This window comes from Chelonoidis abingdonii, chromosome 6, assembly GCF_003597395.2.
Source record: "Chelonoidis abingdonii isolate Lonesome George chromosome 6, CheloAbing_2.0, whole genome shotgun sequence".
In the NCBI taxonomy this organism is placed as follows: Eukaryota; Metazoa; Chordata; order Testudines; family Testudinidae; genus Chelonoidis; species Chelonoidis abingdonii.
This window is the reverse complement of record NC_133774.1, coordinates 691,728-710,028: the sequence shown is the minus strand read 5'-3', so window position 1 is coordinate 710,028 and position 18,301 is coordinate 691,728. Positions and strand designations below refer to the sequence as shown.

The 18,301-nt window shown below is 48.0% G+C and overlaps 1 protein-coding gene and 1 long non-coding RNA gene across 3 annotated transcripts in view; both read left to right on the top strand.

The window, feature by feature from the left end:
• Positions 1 to 18,301, top strand: part of LOC142046957 (uncharacterized) — a 93,245-nt gene that overhangs the window by 37,807 nt on the left and 37,137 nt on the right. The window lies entirely within an intron of this gene.
• The window catches only part of LOC116836955 (avidin-like), a 33,042-nt gene that overhangs the window by 9,782 nt on the left and 4,959 nt on the right, over positions 1 to 18,301 (top strand). Inside the window, exons 1-2 of one of the 2 annotated variants that reach the window (XM_032800989.2) lie at positions 14,229 to 14,436; positions 17,284 to 17,494. The exons of the other annotated variant lie outside the window; for it this stretch is intronic. Of the exons in view, the coding sequence (XP_032656880.1) occupies positions 14,365 to 14,436; positions 17,284 to 17,494 (283 nt within the window). The 5' untranslated portion in view covers positions 14,229 to 14,364. Of the gene's footprint in view, positions 1 to 14,228; positions 14,437 to 17,283; positions 17,495 to 18,301 lie in introns of those variants that run through there. 2 annotated transcript variants of the gene reach the window in all.

The window sequence follows — 18,301 nt, the reverse complement described above, 5'->3', positions numbered from 1 at the left end:
CTGCAAGCCCCTGATGAACAGCCTGCAGTTTGAACATGAGCAAAAACTGGCAGAAATTCAAATGAAGAGAAGCAAGCTGGCCCAGCTGGAAGAAGAATCTGTCTAAAAGACAGAAAGAAGCTGCTGAGAGAGAAGAAAAAGCTCGTAGAAAGGGGCGTCTGGAATGCTGGCTGCGAGGAGAGAGATACAACAATGCAACAAGAAACTGCTAGACTTGCTCCAAGTCAAAGAAGCAAGGAAAACACAGAAACTGTATCCCTTCTAAAATCCAGTTTATAATATGTTGATATGTGTATTACTCTGGCAGTTTTCTGTGTGTAACCAGTTTTGCTATGGCCAGGGAGAGGGGAATCTACCTGGGGGTAATAGCTGTTTGTCTGTTCAAGAAAGCAGTGGTCTGTGAGGAGTTTTCTGAATGTCCTGTCTATGTCGAAAGTGAATCTGGAGTTAGATCAGAGCAAAAAAATCTCATGGGGAAGGAAAATGTTTCTCAAGCAGATTCAAGTAAATGGTCAGGTGGGACCTAACTGAGGAAGGAAAGGGTAAGATTTGTGATGAGTATGAATTGTTAGCTAGTGGACAAAGCTTTGTAAAAGTGAACCTGAAATGGGTAACTGTGATTTGCTGGAAGTAGCTCAAGGTAGTGAAAAAAGCAGCAGCTTATCTGTTGGGAGTGGCAATGTGCCTGGTAGGGAAAGTTTGGAGGAGCCTAGGCAGCCTTGTGAGCTGATGGCTTTGTCTAGTCAGCAGTTTGGGAAGACAAGGCTGGTGGAAGGAGAGTGTCCCTCTCCCTTACCTGTTTCCTGTGTGGAGAAATGTGATAGTGAAGGGAATGTGCCTGTGTCTGTCAGGGGTATTGCCTTGCCTATGGAGGAAGTTACCTCGGTCTCCAAGCAGTTGTCTGTGAACAGCCCTGTGTTCTGGGACAAGGGAAATGAAATCCCAAGCTGTGTGTCTGGGGAAGGAGAATGTGTCTCCGGCTCTTCTGCGCCTGTGGAGCAGACAGAAGGTGCCTCTCAGCCTGTGATGGTTGAGGGTGATTAAGCTGTCTCGGAGTTGGTTGTAAATAGAGCTGAAGCCCAGGAAGGGAATGGTCCTAAGTTTGTGTCTGCTGGGGAGAATGGCACTGTGACTGGGTTGCATCCAGTTAGTGTCTTAGCAAAATCCCAGAAATCAGACAATTCTGGTGCTTGTAGTTTGCCAGTTGCTAATGTGTGGCTGGAAAAGGGTATAGCAGCTCTGTCTGATCAGGGTTATACCCTAGCCAGGGCACAAGGAGAGCAGAAAGGTGGTTTAAATGTGTTACCTACTGACAGTTTAACAACTTGTAAAAAGGAGGAAAAGATTCCTAAACTTGTGGGTATTGAGCCTGACAACGTGCAGGTGCCCAGTGACTATAAGGAAAGTTGCAGAGGGAAGGAGAGAACCTCTAAACTTTTATCTAGTAAGTCTATAAGTTTGCCTGAAAGGGAAGTGGGTAGAAATCTGCCTGATGGGCCAAAGGTAATCATGGATGTAAATGAGAACCAGAAAAAGTTTGTGGTTGCTCAGGAAAGTGTTCCTTTAGAGCAAGTCCTAGGTGAAAAGGGTAAGGACAGAAGTTCTGAGAGGGGTGAATTGCTGCTAGAAAAGCTCTTGGAAAAAGAAATCCTCATGGTAGCCTGTGCAAGCAGTTTGCTGCAACTGAAGAGTGTAAAAGTAATTTAATCAATGAAGTTTCAGTTCCTAACAGCCAAAAATTTTCTATTGTGAATGGATCCACTGACTTTCCTTTTGAAAAATCCAGTGTGGATAGCTTTGAGATAGTCTCAGATGGAGTAAAAGTGGTTAAGAAATTTAAACAGCCCTATGACCAAGTGCCTGGGTTTGGCCAGCTTGTTGGGAAGACAATAATGTTGGGACAGGACTGTCTCCATGCTAATTCTGTGAGTGAGCAGCCTGTGCTTCAGGGTCTGAGGAGAAATTGGGTTACTGGTGTTTCAGAACTAAATGGTTTTATGGCTGAACACTTGAGAATGCAGGAGAGAGCAAGCAAACTCTCACCCTCAGACTCTTTGGATTTGTGGGGTGTCTCTGTAAGATAGAGTCCAGCCTTGGAATTGGTAGCAGCTAAGAAGTTAAACGCTAGTGTCTGTGTTGATGCAAATCACCTGGCTGGCAGGGAGAAGAAAGACTTGCTAATAGCTGGTAGCAAAGAGAGCCCACCCCATCAGCCAGTGAATTTGGTTAAGCAAGAGGAATCAGGGTTTAATCCTGCAGGACAAGGAGAAAAAAGAAAACTGAATTTTGCAAAGGGAAGCCACAGGTTAACCCTAAAATGCCCAGACCCCAATGGTATTGAGCCAAAGGTCTGGCATAACAAACATGATTGTAGATGGACACTTGCAATGAATTTGTTGGTATTGCTAATGGTGATTTTTGTAACCAATGTGTTGCTGTTACCAAGAATTGTAAGAATGTACAATGTGCCCAGTCCTTTGGAAAGTCCCTTGAACGTGTTGAAAGCAGCACATGAGAACACACTTTATGTTAAAAGGCCTTGCTATGCTAATGTTTCACAGTTAATGCCTGTAAACAGTATGGAAGCTTTTCACAGGGGAAAAGACATTCCAGACCCGATGTGCACTAGGAAAGGGGAAACTGAGGCACACTACCATAGTGATTGCATGGCTAAATGCCAAGATTCCTCTACTGTGAGCAACATTAATATCTATGTTGATTTCATGATAATTGGGTTCCAAACATTTGCCAGAGCTTGTATAGATAAAATAGCTAGTTTCTTTAGCTCTTGGCAAGATCATATGAGATATAGAGGAATCCTGCTGCAAGAGCAGATCCAATCCACTATTGTTCTAACCAAGTTTTACCGTAAGTTTGTTAAGAGATTCAATCATGTTATTGAACATGAGTTTGGTAAAACATTTTTGTTATACACTAATATGGCTTCTAACCCAGTACAAGCTGTAGTAACACAGAACTCAGAATGGGAAGCTTTTGGGATGCAGTCAGTGATGTCTGTGTCATTCTTTCCTGCATCAATTTTGCGCTGGGGGTGTGACGTTATTGGTATAAACTGGGACCATATAGAACATGGGTTGCAACCAAGGTTCTGTAGTGGCAACAAATTCTATGTAAAGGGGGTCAGATAAGGTGTCTAAGACCAGGTTATGGGTTACTGGTTAGGATTATGCTGTCTGAATGTCTGTATCATTTTGTAGTTGAAGTTATGAATATTGGCTGTGTACTGTCTGTATTTCAAACTTGTGCTGTATTACTGGGAAAGATCCCAGACAAGTTGGTGTCAGCTCAGCTTAGCCTGCTTGATAGCCCATTAAGGACCATAAGCCACACAACTGACCAGAGGAGGCAAATATGCCTTGTGACTCAGCAGGGTGTGCAGAAACTGGCCCATGTGACTCCAGACTCCATTTTTCCTATTCTCCACAGTAGGAACAAAGGAGTGTTCTTACACCTGGAAGAGTCTATATAAGGCAAAAGTCTCGTCCTCATTTTGCTCTTGATCTAACTTTAGATTCACTTCTGAGACATCAGACAGACATTCAGAAACTCCCTTCACAGACACACTGCTTTCTTGAACAGACCAAAAGCTATTACCCATCAAGTTAGACTCCCTCTCTCCCTGGCCATAGCAAAACTGGTTACACACAGAAAACTGCCCAGAGTAATACCACATATTAACACAGTTATAAATTGGATTGTCAAGAGGATACAATTTCTGGTGTTCTTCCCTTGCTTCTTTGATTTGGAGCTGGAGTCTAGCAGTTTCTTGTTGCATCTGTCGAGTTTTCTCCTCAGAAGCCAGCAGCTCCAGATGCCCCTTACGAGCTTTTTCCTCAGCAGCCAGAAGCTCCAGACGCCCCTTAAGAGCTCTTTTTTCTCTCTCAGCAGCTTCTTTCTCTCTCTCAGCAGCCTCTTCCTCCAGCTGGGCCAAGGCTTGCTTCTCTTTCATTTGAATTTCTGCCAGTTTTTGCTCATGTTCAAACTGCAGGCTGTTCATCAGGGCTTGCAGTTTCATTGCATTTGCTGATGCTTTCTGGCTCATGGTCACTGATCTTTAACCAACCAAACTCTCAATACAAAAAAATTCCAATTTGGATAGCATGGGGTTCTGACCCAAAGCTTAATTGACCTGGTTCTGTGGATCCTGCTGACTACGCCACTGCTGACGTGTAGTTCTGCAGGACCCAACTGAGAGTGCAAATTATCAGGACCAATTCTCAAACAGAGGCAGTTCACAGCCCAAAGGCTGGGGTTTTCCACCGTCTAAGGAAACCAACCAGCCAGACAAAAAGGACTTCCGGTTTCACCCCACTGGCTAGCCACAGTCACAACAAGAATTTCCTTAGACACTCCAGTCTCTCAGTATCACCACCAGTCCCTCACACGTCCTGGGATGATGGTTGTGAAAACAACACCCCAGTAAAAGAAAAAGGTTCTCTCGATCCCAAGGACCAGACCCCAACCCAGGTCCATCATACACTCAGATTACCCACAAAGTCACACTGTTACCAATCTTAGAATCTAAAATCTAAAGGTTTATTCATAAAAGGAAAAGACTAGAGATGAGATCTAGAACTGGTTTAAATGGAATCATACGCACGAGTAATGGCAAAGTCTTAGTTCAGGCTTGTAGCAGTGTGGAGTTAACTGGCAGGTTAAAAATCAAGTCTCTGGGAGAACATCCCCAGCGGGATGGTCATCAGTCCCCTGATGTAGACTTCAGCTTCTGGCAAAGGCCCTCCAGAGGTAAGAAGCAGGATTGAAGACCAAATGGAGATGAGGCCTTTCCTTATATAGGCTTTTCCAGGTGTAAGAACATTCCTGTTCCTACTGTGGAAATACAGCAAAATGGAGTCATTCGTCACATGGGCCATTCCTGCACACCCTGCTGAGTTACAAGGCGTATTTGCCTCCTCTCAATGGTCAGTTGTGTAGCTAATGGTCTTAATGGGCCATCAAGCAGGACTAACTGAGCTGACACCACTTATCTGGGTGTGTTTTCCCAGTAACAACACCAAGTTTGAAATACAGACAGATATAGCCAATATTCATACTTCAACTACCAAAATGATACAGACATCAGACAGCATAATCATAACCAGTATCAACAAACCTGGTCTTAGACACCTTATATGACCCCCTTTACATAGGATTTGGTGCCACTACAGGACCTTGGTTGCACACCATGTTCTATATGGGCCAATTATATATCAATAACATCACACATGCCTCAGGGTAGTGGGTACGAAATCTACCAACACCAGATGTAATTCTCTTCCCACGAACCCAGTCGCCTTGGCTGAGGGATCCCACTAAGTTCTATACCACCTTCTGAAAGACTCCTCTATGATATCTCTATGTTGATCTAAAGTTAGCCGTAGGGCTTGGCTACATTTGCGAGTTATAGACATTAAAGCACCCCTGGGTGCCCTAACTCCCAACCTGTCACACTGCGCATAGGCAAGTATCATGTCCGGACTCCCCCGGCTGGACGCGCTCCTGTTCTCCACGCTTGGTGAGTGGGAAAACACTTGTGCGTGCCTGGCTCATGCCTCCGGGCATCAGTGTGAATGAGGTGTTGCGTTACTTGCAACTCTGGTCAACCTCCGGAAAGTCCCATATCCCCTTAAGCCAGTGGTACTCTTGTCACTGTTTTGAGTCACTGCAAGGTATGACGAAATGCCCATTGAAGAGCTCTGTTCCTGACAGCCGGCTGCTTATCTGCTCCGGAGAAAAAAACAATCATTTGTGGAAAGCGATGGGGAGAGAGAGAGCGGGGGTGGAAGGGGGTCTGCTGCGGTCTGAGCTTACAAGACAGCACGCTGACATGCTGTCAAGGCCCCACAAACCCCACTGGTTTCCCCCCCACATACACACAAGACAATCCCTGTCACACTCACCCCATCCCACATTTGAAAAGCAAGCATGCCAGTTACTTGCATGCTGCAATGTGCCCAAAGGCAACCGCTCCCAATGGCCCGCTGCAAGTGCGGCAAATGATGCCACGCCAGTGCATGGCAGCTGTCAGTGTGGGCACACTGCAGTTGCTTCCACGGCTCTTACATCCGCAGGGTTAGCCTTGCCCTGAGGGAAGCATTCGTCAGCTTCTTGAGCAAGGATTTGCAGATTAGCGCCCAATCAAGAAACACTTAACTGCAGGTTTCAGAATAGCAACCGTGTTAGGTCTGTTATCCGCAAAAAAAGAACAGGAGTGACTTGGGCCTTTAGAGACTAACAAATGTTAATTTGAGCATAAAGCTTCGTGGCTACAGCCCACTTCTTAGATATGCACCTTGGAGACTCAATCCACATACGAGAAGCCTCTCTGGAATCTGGCAAGCAGCATGTGAGCAATGGCTGGTCTACCTGTAAAGAACTGAAGTGCATGCAATGGACATGTGACTTGACCATGTGTGACTCCAAATCCCATTCTGGCTGTGAAGTGAAGGGCCTGATAAAGGCCAGTACGAGGCCTGAGGCCTATGAACTAAAGTAATGGTCAAGACTTTGTAAATAAAGCAAAGTAAGCTTGAGCCAGAGGCAGGCCCTGCTCACAGAAGCTGTGTGGAAAGGGCTTGATGCTGCAAGAGATACGTACCTAAAGGGTACTGACCTAGGATCAGAACATTCATCTTGACATTCCACACAGATAAACAAGAACAGGCTTGACCATCCAATGACGGAGCAAAGGGAATATGATGGATACGGTTTGTTTGTTCAACACATGTACAGGCGAGGGCAGGCACCATCTCTCTCTCACAGATGGGCGTAGTCAGCAGGAGTCACAGAACCAGTCAATTAAGCTTTTGGGTCAGAACCCCATGCTATCCAAATTGGAATTTTTTATGTATTGAGAGTTTGGTTGGTTAAGATCAGTGACATGAGCCAGAAAGCATCAGCAAATGATGAAACTGCAAGCCCTGGATGAAAGCCTGCAGTTTGACATGAGCAAAACTGGCAGAAATTCAAATGAAAGAGAGCAAGCCTTGGCCAGCTGGAGAAGAATCTCTAAAAGACAGAAGAAGCTGCTGAGAGAGAAGAAAAGCTCGTAAGGGCGTCTGGAATTGCTGGCCTGCAGAGAGAGAGTTCTACAAATGCAACAAGAAGAAACTGCTAGACTTCGGCTCAAGTGCAAGAGCAAGGGAAAAAACAGCAGAAACTGTTATCCTCTTCAAAATCCAGTTTATACTATGTGAATATGTAGTATTCGGGCAGTTTTCTGTGTCTAACCAGTTTTTGCTATGGCCAGGGGAGGGAAGTCTAATCCTGGGTAATAGCTGTTTGTCTGTCAGCAAGGCAGTTGTGTCTGGTGAGGGTTTCTGAATGTGCTGTCTTGATGTCTCAGAAGTTGCAAATCTGGAGTGTTAGATCAAGCGCAAAAAATCTTCACTGGGAGGAAATGTTTCTCAGGAAGCAGATTTTCAAGTAATGGTCAGGTGGAAGCCCTAAACTGAGGAAGGAAGGGTAGATTTGTGAATGAGTAATGAATTGTTGTAGTGCAGCTTGTAAAAGTGGAACCTGAAAGGGTAAACTGTGCATTGCTGAAGTAGTCTCAAGGTAGTGAAAAAAGCAGCAGCTTATGTCTGTTTGGTAGTTGGCATGATCCTGGTTAGGGAAGTTTGGAGCGAGCCTAAGCAGCCTGGGAGCTGATGGCTTTGTCTAGTCAGCAGTTTGGGAGACAAGGCTGGTGGAAGGAGAGTGTCCCTTCTCCTTACCTGGGTCCTGTGTGGAGAATGTGATAGTGAGGGAATGTGCCTGTGTCTGTCAGGGTATTGCCTTGCCTATGGAGAATTACCTCGGTCTCCAAGCAGTTGTCTGTGAAACAGCCCTGTTTCTGGGAACAGGGAAATGAAATCCCAAGCTGTGTGTGTCTGGGGAAGGAGAATGTGGTCTCGGCTCGTCTGCGCCTGTGGAGCAGACAGAAGTTTGGCCTCTCAGCCTGTGATGGTTGCCGGTGATTAAGCTGTCTCGGAGTTGGTGTAAATGAGCTGAAGCCCGGAGAATGGTCCTAAAGTTTGTGTCTGACTGGGGAGGAATGCACTGTGACTTGGGGTTGCATCCAGTTAGTGTCTTAGCAAATCCCAGAAATCAGACATTCTTGGTGCTTGTGTTTGCCAGTTGCTTATGTGTGGCTTGGAAAAGGGATATAGCAGCTCTGTCTGATCAGGGTTATTACCCTAGCAGGGCACAAGAGAGAGCAGAAAGGTGGTTTACATGTGTTACCTACTGCAGGTTTAACAACTTGTTAAAAAGGGAGATTCCTAATTGTGGGTATTTGAGCCTGACAACTGCAGGTGGCCCAGTGACTATAAGGAAAGTTGCAGAGGGACAGGACCGGAAACCTCTAAACTTTTATCTAGTAAGTCTATAAGTTTGCCTCTGAAGGGCGTGGGATAGAAATCTGCTGATTGGCAAAGGCTAATCATGGATGTAAATGAGAACCAGAAAACGTTTGTGGTTGCCTCAGGAAAGTGTTCCTTTAGAGCAAGTCCTAGGTTTTGAAAAGGTAAGACGAAGTTCTGAGAGGGCGTGATTGCTGCTAGTGTAAAAGCTCTTGGAAAAGAAATCCTCATGGTAGCCTGTGCAAGCAGTTTTGCTGCAACTGAAGTGTAAATAGTCAATTTAATCAATGAGTTTCAGTTCCTAACAGCCAAAAATTTTTCTATTGTGAATGGATCCACTGACTTCCTTTTGAAAAATCCAGTGTGAATAGCTTTAGAAGTCTCAGATGGAGTAAACGTGGTTAAGAAATTTAAACAGCCCTCTGACAAGTGCCGGTTTGCAGCTTGGTTGGTGAGACATAATATGGGACAGAACTGTCTCCATGCTAATTCTGTGAGTGGCGCCTGTGCTTCAGGGTCTGAGGAGAAATTGGGTTACTGTGTTTCAGACAGCTAAATGGTTTTTATGGCTGAACACTTGGAGAATGCAGGAGCGTAGAGCAAGCAAACTCTCACCTCAGACTCTTTGGATTTGTGGGGTTGTCATCTGTAATAGAGTCCAGCCTTGGAATGTAGCATCCCCGCTTAAGAAGTTAACCCTAGTGTCTGTTGGGGTGCAATCAGCCTGGCTGGGAGGGAGAAGAAAGACTTGCTATAGCTGGTGCAAGAGAGCCCACCCCATCAGCCAGTGAATTGTGGTTAACAAGAGGAATCAGGTTTAATCCTGCGGACAAGGGGAGAAAAAAGAAACTGAATTTTTGCAAAGGAGCCACAGGTTAACCCTAAAATGGCCCAGCCCCAATGGTATTTGAGACCAACGGATTGATAACAAACATGATTGTAGATGGAACTTGCAATGAATTTGTGTATTGCTATGGTTTGATTTTTGTAACCAATGTGTTGCTGTTCCAAGAAATTGTAAGATGTACAATGTGCCCAGTCCTGTGAAGTCCCCTTGAACGTGTTGAAAGCAGGCACATGAGAAACACACTTTATGCTAAAGGCCTGTTATACTAATGTTTCACAGTTAATGCCTGGAAACAGTCTGGAAGCTTTGCACAGGGGGAAAAGACATTCCAAGACCCGAGGTGCACTAGGAAAGGGAAACTGAGGCACACTCATAGTGCATTGCATGGCTAAATTGCCAAGATTCCCTCTATGTGAGCAACATTAATATCTATTGTTATTGCTGTAATTGGGTTCCAAAACATTCTGGCCAGAGCTTGTATAGATAAAATGCTGTTTCTTGTAGTCTTGGCAAGATCATATGAGATATAGAGGATCCTGCTGCAAGAGCAGATCCAATCACTATTGTTTTAACCCAGTTTGACCGTAAGTTTGTTAAGAGATTCAATCATGTTATTGAACATGAGTGTGGTAAAACATTTTTGTTATACACTAAGATGCTTCTAACCCAGTACAAGCTGTAGTAACACTAGAACTTGCAGAATGGGCAGCTTTTGGGAGCAGTCAGTGATGTCTGTGTTATTCTGTCCTGCGATCAATTTTGCAGCTGGGGTGTGACGTATTGGTATAAACTGCGGACCATATAGAACATGAGGTTGCAACCAAGGTTCTGTTTGTTAAAAGTTTGGCACAAATTCTATGTAAGGGGGTTCAGATTAAGGTGTTCTAAGACCGGTATGGGTACTGGTTGGATTATGTGTCTGAATGTCTGGTATCAATTTTGTTAGTGAAGTTATGATATTGGGCGGTTGTACTGTCTGTATTTCAACTTGTGCTGTATTACTGGGAAGATCCAGACAGTTTGGTGTCAGCTCAGCTTAGACGCTGAGAGCCATTAAGGACCATAAGCCACACAACTTGACCAGAGGCAGGCAAGTTGCCTTGTGACTCAGCAGGGTGGCAGAAGGGCCATGTGAATCCAGACTCCATTTTGCCTATTTCTCCACAAGTAGACAAAGGAGTGGTCTTACACCTGGAAAGTCTATATAAGGCAAAAGTCTCGTTCCTCATTTTCGCTCTTGATCTAACTAGATTCTACTTCTGAGACATATCAGGACAGACATTCAGAAACTCCCTTCACAGACACACTGCTTTCTGAACAGACCAAAAGCTTTACCCATTCAGTTAGACGTCCCTTCTCCTGGCCATAGCAAACTGGTTACCCACAGAAACTGCCCAGAGTGAATACCACATATAACACAGTTTATAATGGATTGTCAAGGGATTACAATTGTCTGGTGTTCTTCCCTTGCTTCTTTGATTTGGAGCTGGAGTCTGGAGCAGTTCTTGTTGCATCTGTCGAGTTTTCTCCTTCAGGGCCAGCAGCTCAGATGCCCCTTACGATCTTTTTCTTCAGCGCAGAAGCTCAGACGCCCTTAAGAGCTCTTTTTTCTTCTCAGCAGCTTCTTTTCTCTGCTCTCAGCAGGCTCTTCCATCCAGCTGGGCCCAAGGCTTGCTTCTCTTTATTTGAAATTTCTGCCGTTTTTGCTCATGTTCAAACTGCAAGCGCTGTTCATCAGGGCTTGCAGTTTCTTGCATTTGCTGATGCTTTCTGGACTCATGGTCGCTTGATCTTTAACAACCAAAACTCTCAATACAAAAAAAATTCAATTGGTGGCATGGGGTTCTGACCCAAAGCTTAATTGACCTGGTTCTGGTGGATCCTGCTGACTACGCCACTGCTGACGTGTAGTGTCTGCAGGACCCAACTGACGAGTGCCAAATTTCAGGACCAATTCTCAAACAGAGGCAGTTCACAGCCCAAGGCTGGGGTTTTCCACCGCTAAGGAAACCAACCAGCAGACAAAAGGGACTTCCGGTTTCACCCCACTGGCTCCACAGTCACAACAAGAATTGCCTTAGACACTCCAGTCTCTCAGTATCACCACCAGTCCCTCACACGTCCTGGGATGATGGTTGTGAAAACCAACAACCCCAGTAAAAGAAAAAGTGTTCTTCGAATCCCAAAGGACCAAGCCCCAGACCCAGGTCAATCATACACATCAGATTACCCACAAAGCACACTTACCAATCCTTAGAAGCTAAATCTAAGGTTTATTCATAAAGGAAAAGATAGAGATGAGATCTAGAACTGGTTTAAATGGAATCATACGCACGAGTAATGGCAACGTTCTTAGCTTCAGGCTGTAGCAGTGGATGGAGTAACTGGCAGGTTAAAAATCAAGTCTCTTGGGAGAACATCCCCAGCTGGGATGGTCATCGTCCCTTGATGTAGATGCTTCAGCTTCTGGCAAGTCCCTCCAGAGGTAAGAGCCAGGATTGAAGACCAAATGGAGATGAGGCCTTTCCTTATATGGCTTTTCCAGGTGTAAGAACATTCCTGGTTCCTACTGCTGGAACGTATACAGCCAAAACTGGAGGTCATTCGTCACATGGGCCATTCCATGCACACCTGCTGAGTTACAAGGCGTAATTTGCCTCCTCTCAATGGGTTCAGTTGTGTAGCTAATGTCTTAATGGGCCCATCAAGCAGACTAATCTGAGCTGACACCACTTATCTGGGGTGTTTTGTTTTTTTTTTTTTTTTTCCCAGTAACAACACCAAGTTTGAAATACCAGAAGATATAGCAATATTCATACTTCAACACCAAAATTGATAACAAGCCTCAACTAAGAACTTTGCAATTGTTGTATGTACTTGATTCCATTTAACCAATTTTAACACTAATCTCTATTTCTTTCTTCTTATGAATAAACCTTCAGATTTTAGATTCTAAAGAATTGGCAACACCGTGATTTATGGGTACGATCTGACTGATATATGGATCTGGGTCTGGGGCTTAGTCCTTTGGGACTGGCAGAAACTTTTTATCTTTTACTGGGGTGTTGGTTTTCATAACCATTCATCCCCATAAGGAGTGGCACTGGTGGTGATAGTGGGAAACTGGAGTGTCGGAGGGAATTGCTTGTGTGACTTGTGGTTAGCCAGTGGGGTGAGGCCGAAGTCCTCTCTGTTCAGCTGGTTTGGTTTGCCTTAAAAGTAAAGGAAACCCAGCCTTGGTCTGTAACTGCCCTGCTCTGAGCAATTTATCCTGAATTGATATTCTCAGTTGTGTCCCACCAGAGGCAGCTTCATTACAAATGACAGCGTCCCTCCAGTGTGAGTTTGCCTCCCATGGCGCCAGCGTTCAGATCAATAGGATGAATGTTACCTTGGCAATTCACTTACAGTGGGAAACACTGAGGAGATGCACAGAACGAATGCAGCGACCACGCACGGTTACAAGTGAAGAGTTTGTTTGTATGATAGGTTATACTCAGCAAATGACTAAGGTTGCAATCACACTTGGGTGCACATAACCTGAGCTACTGCTGTATCCAAACTCATCTGCTCTGATGGCCCTATCAATAGGCAGTTATCAATAGCGGGGTGGTTCCTGCTGGGGCCTTCCCTCTGGGTCTTCCCACACTGCCCCTGCCAGGGACCCCTTTTATCTTGTGATTTTGGCCACGCCTCACACAATATGCATATGCATAAGGGTTCTAGCCACCTTGTCCTTATCTGTACTTCCACATCCCATACTTTGCCTGGTGCCCCACTTTTCATACAGTGTTTTCCTAATTCACCTTCTTCTCATGGGAGACTGTGGTCAAAGCAGAACTGTCCATGATGTTACTATCAGGAACCTTGCCATCTAGATGGGTACACGGCGGTCTGTTTTCCCAGAACATCACTGGCAGGCACCTCCACTACCGTAATCTGGTTACCTTACTGGCACAGGGTCACTACTGGTCATCTACCTGTATCAGGCTGCCTTAAGCCTGGTGAGGCTAAGCGGAAATCTTACAGGCCTCAGCCTGTAGGCCTTGCACTACAGTCGTGCTTCACTTATATACCTAATGCACACTCATCCCTCCTGCATACTTGTCCCTCTGACAGTCCTATCCTACTGATATCACACAAGAAATAACATAGGAGGTACAGCATGGCCACAGCACAATTAAATGATAGCATGAACTAACTGGCTACAGGTAGCCCCACAGAGAAACCAGCTGCTGGGAAGGAGGCCTGTGACAAGTAAGGAAAAGGGTGTGAATTGTTCTTGACTTAGGGAGACTATGAGGCCACAGGAAAGCATAGAGCTGCTTCTTCCAGCTGTGGCATTGCTAAATGAACAAGGACTGGGACTGGCCCTCAGTTTGCTAGCAAAGATTCTAAGAGCTTCACAGTGGATTATGGATTTTAACATATTCAGCCTAGTCCTGAATGGCTGCAGAATAATGGACTGGCAAATGGGAAGTTATAACTGCAAAGTGCTGGCTAAGAGAGGCTGGCTCCAGATCACTCACTGCACCTGTCTAGGAGGCAGGGGCAGGTGCTGGCGAATATGTAATGTCATTATTTCCGAAAGCATTGGTGACCATTCAGAGACTCAGGATCTTGACTGCCAATGGACTCCAGTTCCCGCCTTGCCCCTGCGCTGCCATGCATAGCACACAGAGAACCTTTGTCCTGCCATCACCTCTCTCACCAGCCTGGGTAATGTGCCCTCGCACACCCCATGAGCCATGGCAGGGCATAGCCCTCAGAGCCAGGCACCTTTCCAGCTCTCACTGCAGGCCAACGGCCCTGCTGATCTCGCTCCGCCTCTGCCGTGTGCTGGGATCTATCTATAGCTGGGCACTGACCGCACTCCTCACATCACTGCCCAGGTCACACGGCTTCTTTTCATTTTGTCTTGCTGGCCCTGCCAGCGGCTTGGGCTGGAGATTGAATTTCAGTGAGACATAAACATAATAACCGAAGTGCCCGCTCACTTCTGGGAACTGCCAGCAAAGAGAGAACCAACGCAGCTCAGGTTGCAGCCCCGGCCTGCTGTGAGGGGATATAAAGACAGGGCCTGACGGGTGGCCCCAGACTAAGTGCCTGGGAGACTCAACTGGCTTCTGCAGGCGGCTTCTACTCCAAGTGGTGATGGGGAAAATCGGCTTCTCCCTGATCCTCACCCTGGCTCTGGTGACCCTCAGCACCTCTTCAGAGAGAAAGGTATGGGGCAGACTGGGCAGGGCGAGGGGCCGAGGGGGCTGGGCGCTGGCTCTGGGGTGTCTCACGCTGGGGCAGGGTGAGGGGCCGAGGGGGCTGGGCGCTGGCTCTGGGGTGTCTCACGCTGGGGCAGGGTGAGGGGCCGAGGGGGCTGGGTGCTGGCTGTGGGGTGTCTCAGGCTGGGCAGGGTGAGGGGCCAAGGGGGCTGGGCGCTGGCTCTGGGGTGTCTCAGGCCAGGGCAGGGCGAGGGGCTGAGGGGGTTGGACGCTGGCTCTGGGGTATCTCAGGCTGGGCAGGGTAAGGGGGCTGGGGGCTGGCTCTGGGACGGATCAGGTTCACATAGGAAGTTCCTGCTGTGGGCAGGCAGGAGTGGGAGTTCGGTTCTCTTGGGGAGGTGGGGAGGGAGTGGAGCCTTTCTCCCTGCAGGGATTTTGTTCTGGCTAGAAGCCCCGACGTCTGTTACAGCCAGGGAGATTCTGTCTCCCATAAAGTGCAGGGACAAGAAGAGCTCCAGGGGCTGTTTCATTGTAAATCTCCCCAACTGAGGAGCAATGGACCCGCGAGCAGCATGAAGGGCGCGTTTGGGCTGCAGAGAATAAAGCCCGTCAGGCTCACTAGCAAGTGGGGGAACACCTGGGAGAAGTCCTGGAAGCGTTATTATTATTGGGGGTCCCCATCACATCTGGTAGATCATAGAATTGTAGGACTGGAAGAGATCTCCAGAGATCTCTAGTCCAGTCCCCTGCACTCGGGGCAGGACTAAGCATTATCTAGACCATCCCTGACAGGGGTTTGTTCAATCTGCTTTTCAAAATCTCCTGTGACGGAGATTCCACAACCTTCCTAGGGAATTTATTCCAGTGCTTAACCACCCTGACAGCTAGGAAGTTTTTCCTAATGTCCAACCTAAAACTCCCTTGCTGCAATTTAAGCCCATTGCTTCTTGTCCAAGCCTCAGAGGTTAAGAACAATTTTTCTCCCTCCTCCTTGTAATAAGCTTTTTTGTACTTGAAAACTGGTGTCATGGCCCCTTTCAGCCTTCCCTTCTCCAGACTAAACAAACCCAATTTTTTCAATCTTCCCCCATAGCTCATATTTTCTAGACATTTAATCATTTTTGTTGCTCTTCTCTGGGCTTTCTCCAATTTGTCCACATCTTTCCTGAAATGCGGTACCCAGAACTGGACACAATATTCCAGTTGAGGCCTAATCAGCGTAGAGCAGAGCAGAAGAATTACTTCTCGTGTTTTCCTTACAACACTCCTGCTGATACATCCCAGAATGATGTTTGCTTTTTTTGCAGCAGTCTTACACTGTTGACTCCTATTTAGCTTGTGGTCCACTCTGACCTCCAGATCCCTTTCCGCAGTTCTCCTTCCTAGGCAGTCATTGTACGTGTGCAACTGGTTGTTCTTTCCTAAGTGGAGCACTTTGCATTTGTACTTGTTGAAGTTCATCCTATTTACTTCTGACCATTTCTCCAGTTTGTTCAGACCATTTTGAATTTTAACCCTTCCTCCAAAGCACTTGCAACCCCTCCCAGCTTGGTATCATCCACAAACTTTATAAGTGTACTGTGATGGGTCGGATCACAGAAACTCTCTTGGGAGCTGCCACCTGATGTGCCAAGACTACTTCTGCCCCTGCCTTCCCTGCCCCGTCAGCTTAGGGCTTCAGTCTCCTGCCTTGTTTGAGCCAGACTCGCTAGCCTGCTGCAAATCCAGACCCAGGTCTGAATCATGTCCCCTAACAGATGCGGGTTTACCTGAAAGCAGCTCACAGAAGTGTTCTTGTCTTTAGCACCCAGATGCCCAACTCCCAATGGGGTCTAAACCCAAATAAATCCGTTTTACCCTGTATAAAGCTTATGCAGGGTAAACTCAGAAATTGTTCGCCCTCTATAACAGTGATAGAGAGATATACACAGCTGTTTGCTAACCCAGGTATTAACACATACTCTGAGTTAATTAATAAGTAAAAAGTGATTTTAGTAAATACAGAAACTAGGATTTAAGAGGTTCCAAGTAGTAACAGACAGAACAAAGTAAGTCACCAAGCAAAATAAAATAAAACACGCAAATCTATGTCTAATCCAACTGAATACAGATAATCTCACCCTCAGAGATGCTTCAGTAAGTTTTTTCCTCAGACTGGAGGCCTTCCAGGCCTGGGAACAATTCTTTCCCCTGGTACAGCTCTTGTTCCAGCTCAGGTGGTAGCTAGGGGATTCTTCACGATGGCTCCTTCTTTGTTCTCTTCTACCTATTTACATATCTTTTCCATAAGGCAGGAATCCTCTGTTTCTCTGGGTTCCCACTCCCACTCCTCTCCAGGACCCTCGCCCAGCCTGCAGCTGCCTCAGTGAGCTCCTCTGCCTGTGGGGAGAGGGAGCAGGTAGCGAGGGAATGGAGGACAGCTCCCCCATCCCATGGGTTAGGAAGGAGAAAACAGACCCCACCCCCCACCCCCAGGAGCAGAGGAGGCCCCCCGTTCTGTGTTTATGGGGGTTTAGGATGTTTTCAGTTAGTTGTGGGGTCACAGGAGGGAAGGGGCTCCCCTGGACAGCTCCAGAAGCAGAGCCCCCCCACCCCCAGGAGCAGAGGAGGCCCCCGTTCTGTGTTTATGGGGGTTTAGGATGTTCTCAGTTAGTTACGGGCACAGGAGGGAAGGGGCTCCTCTGGACAGCTCCGGGGGAAAGCAGAGCGCACACCCAGACTTCATTGTTCATCTCTGGGTTGAGCGGTCGGTGCCCTGCGTTCCGCTGGCAGGGCCATCACCTCGGCTGAGCATCGGACCCTGCAGTGGTGTGGGGGGCCCCTGTTCCTGCCGACTGTGTCCCTCCCTTTCCAGTGTGTCCTGTCCGGATCGTGGAGGAGCAGCGTGGGCTGCAAGATGGTTGTTTCTGAACTCAGCGAGGCTGGAGCGTTCTCGGGTTCATACCTCTCTGCAGCAATGTCCCCCAAGGCTGACCGCCTGTCATCGCGCCTGCATGGAATCCAGCACGACGCCAGCCCGACGGAGCAGCCAACCTTCGGCTTCACCGTGAAGTGGCAGTTCTCAGGTGTGTAGCCTGCGCTGCCTCGGTGCCGGCCAGGCGGAGCCAGGGGTAAGCGTGGTCTGGGGGGGGCTGACAAGCCTGGGGATCTCATTCCCCGCTCTTGGGAAGGGCTGGTCTCTTTAAGGGAAGGGGCTGTCAGGGGGGTCTGTGGGGGTGAGCGTGGGCCGGGGGGGCATGGGCCAGGGGGCACCAAGCCCAGGGAGGCGGGTCTGGGGGGGGTGAGAGTGGGTCTGGGGGCCCCAGGCCCGGAGGAGCTGGGGGGGTGAGCATGGGCCAGGGAGCCCCAGGCCCGGGGGGTGAGGGGCTGAGGGGGTGAGCGTGGGTCGGGGGGCCCCAGGGCCATGGGAGTGAGCATGGGCCAGGGGCCCCAGGGCCGTGGGGGTGAGCGTGAGCCAGGGGCCCCAGTTCCAGAGGGATCGTGGGGAGGGGGGACGGTTATGACTGCACAAGTAGCAGGAGGGGGTGACACATCATGGCAAGGGGGGGCTACACTGGGGCAGAGCATTGAAGGCGGGGAGGGGATGGGCTCTGATTGGGGCCGGAAGGCAGGTGCTGTCGGTGGCTGCCCTTGCAGGTGGGGCAAGGGCGTGGCTGCGGGGGAGGGGCAGAGCGGGGTGGGGCAAGGGCAGGGCTTCAGGAGCGGGGGCAGGGAGAGGCAGGAGAAGGGTGGGGCTGTGGGGAAGGGGCAGAGTGGGGCAGGGTGGAGTGCAGGTGGGAAGAGGCGGAGTGAGGGAAGGGCTGTGGGGGCGGGGCAGAGTGGAGGTGGGAAGAGGTGGGGCGAGGGCGGGGCTGTGGGGCAGGGCTGAGGGG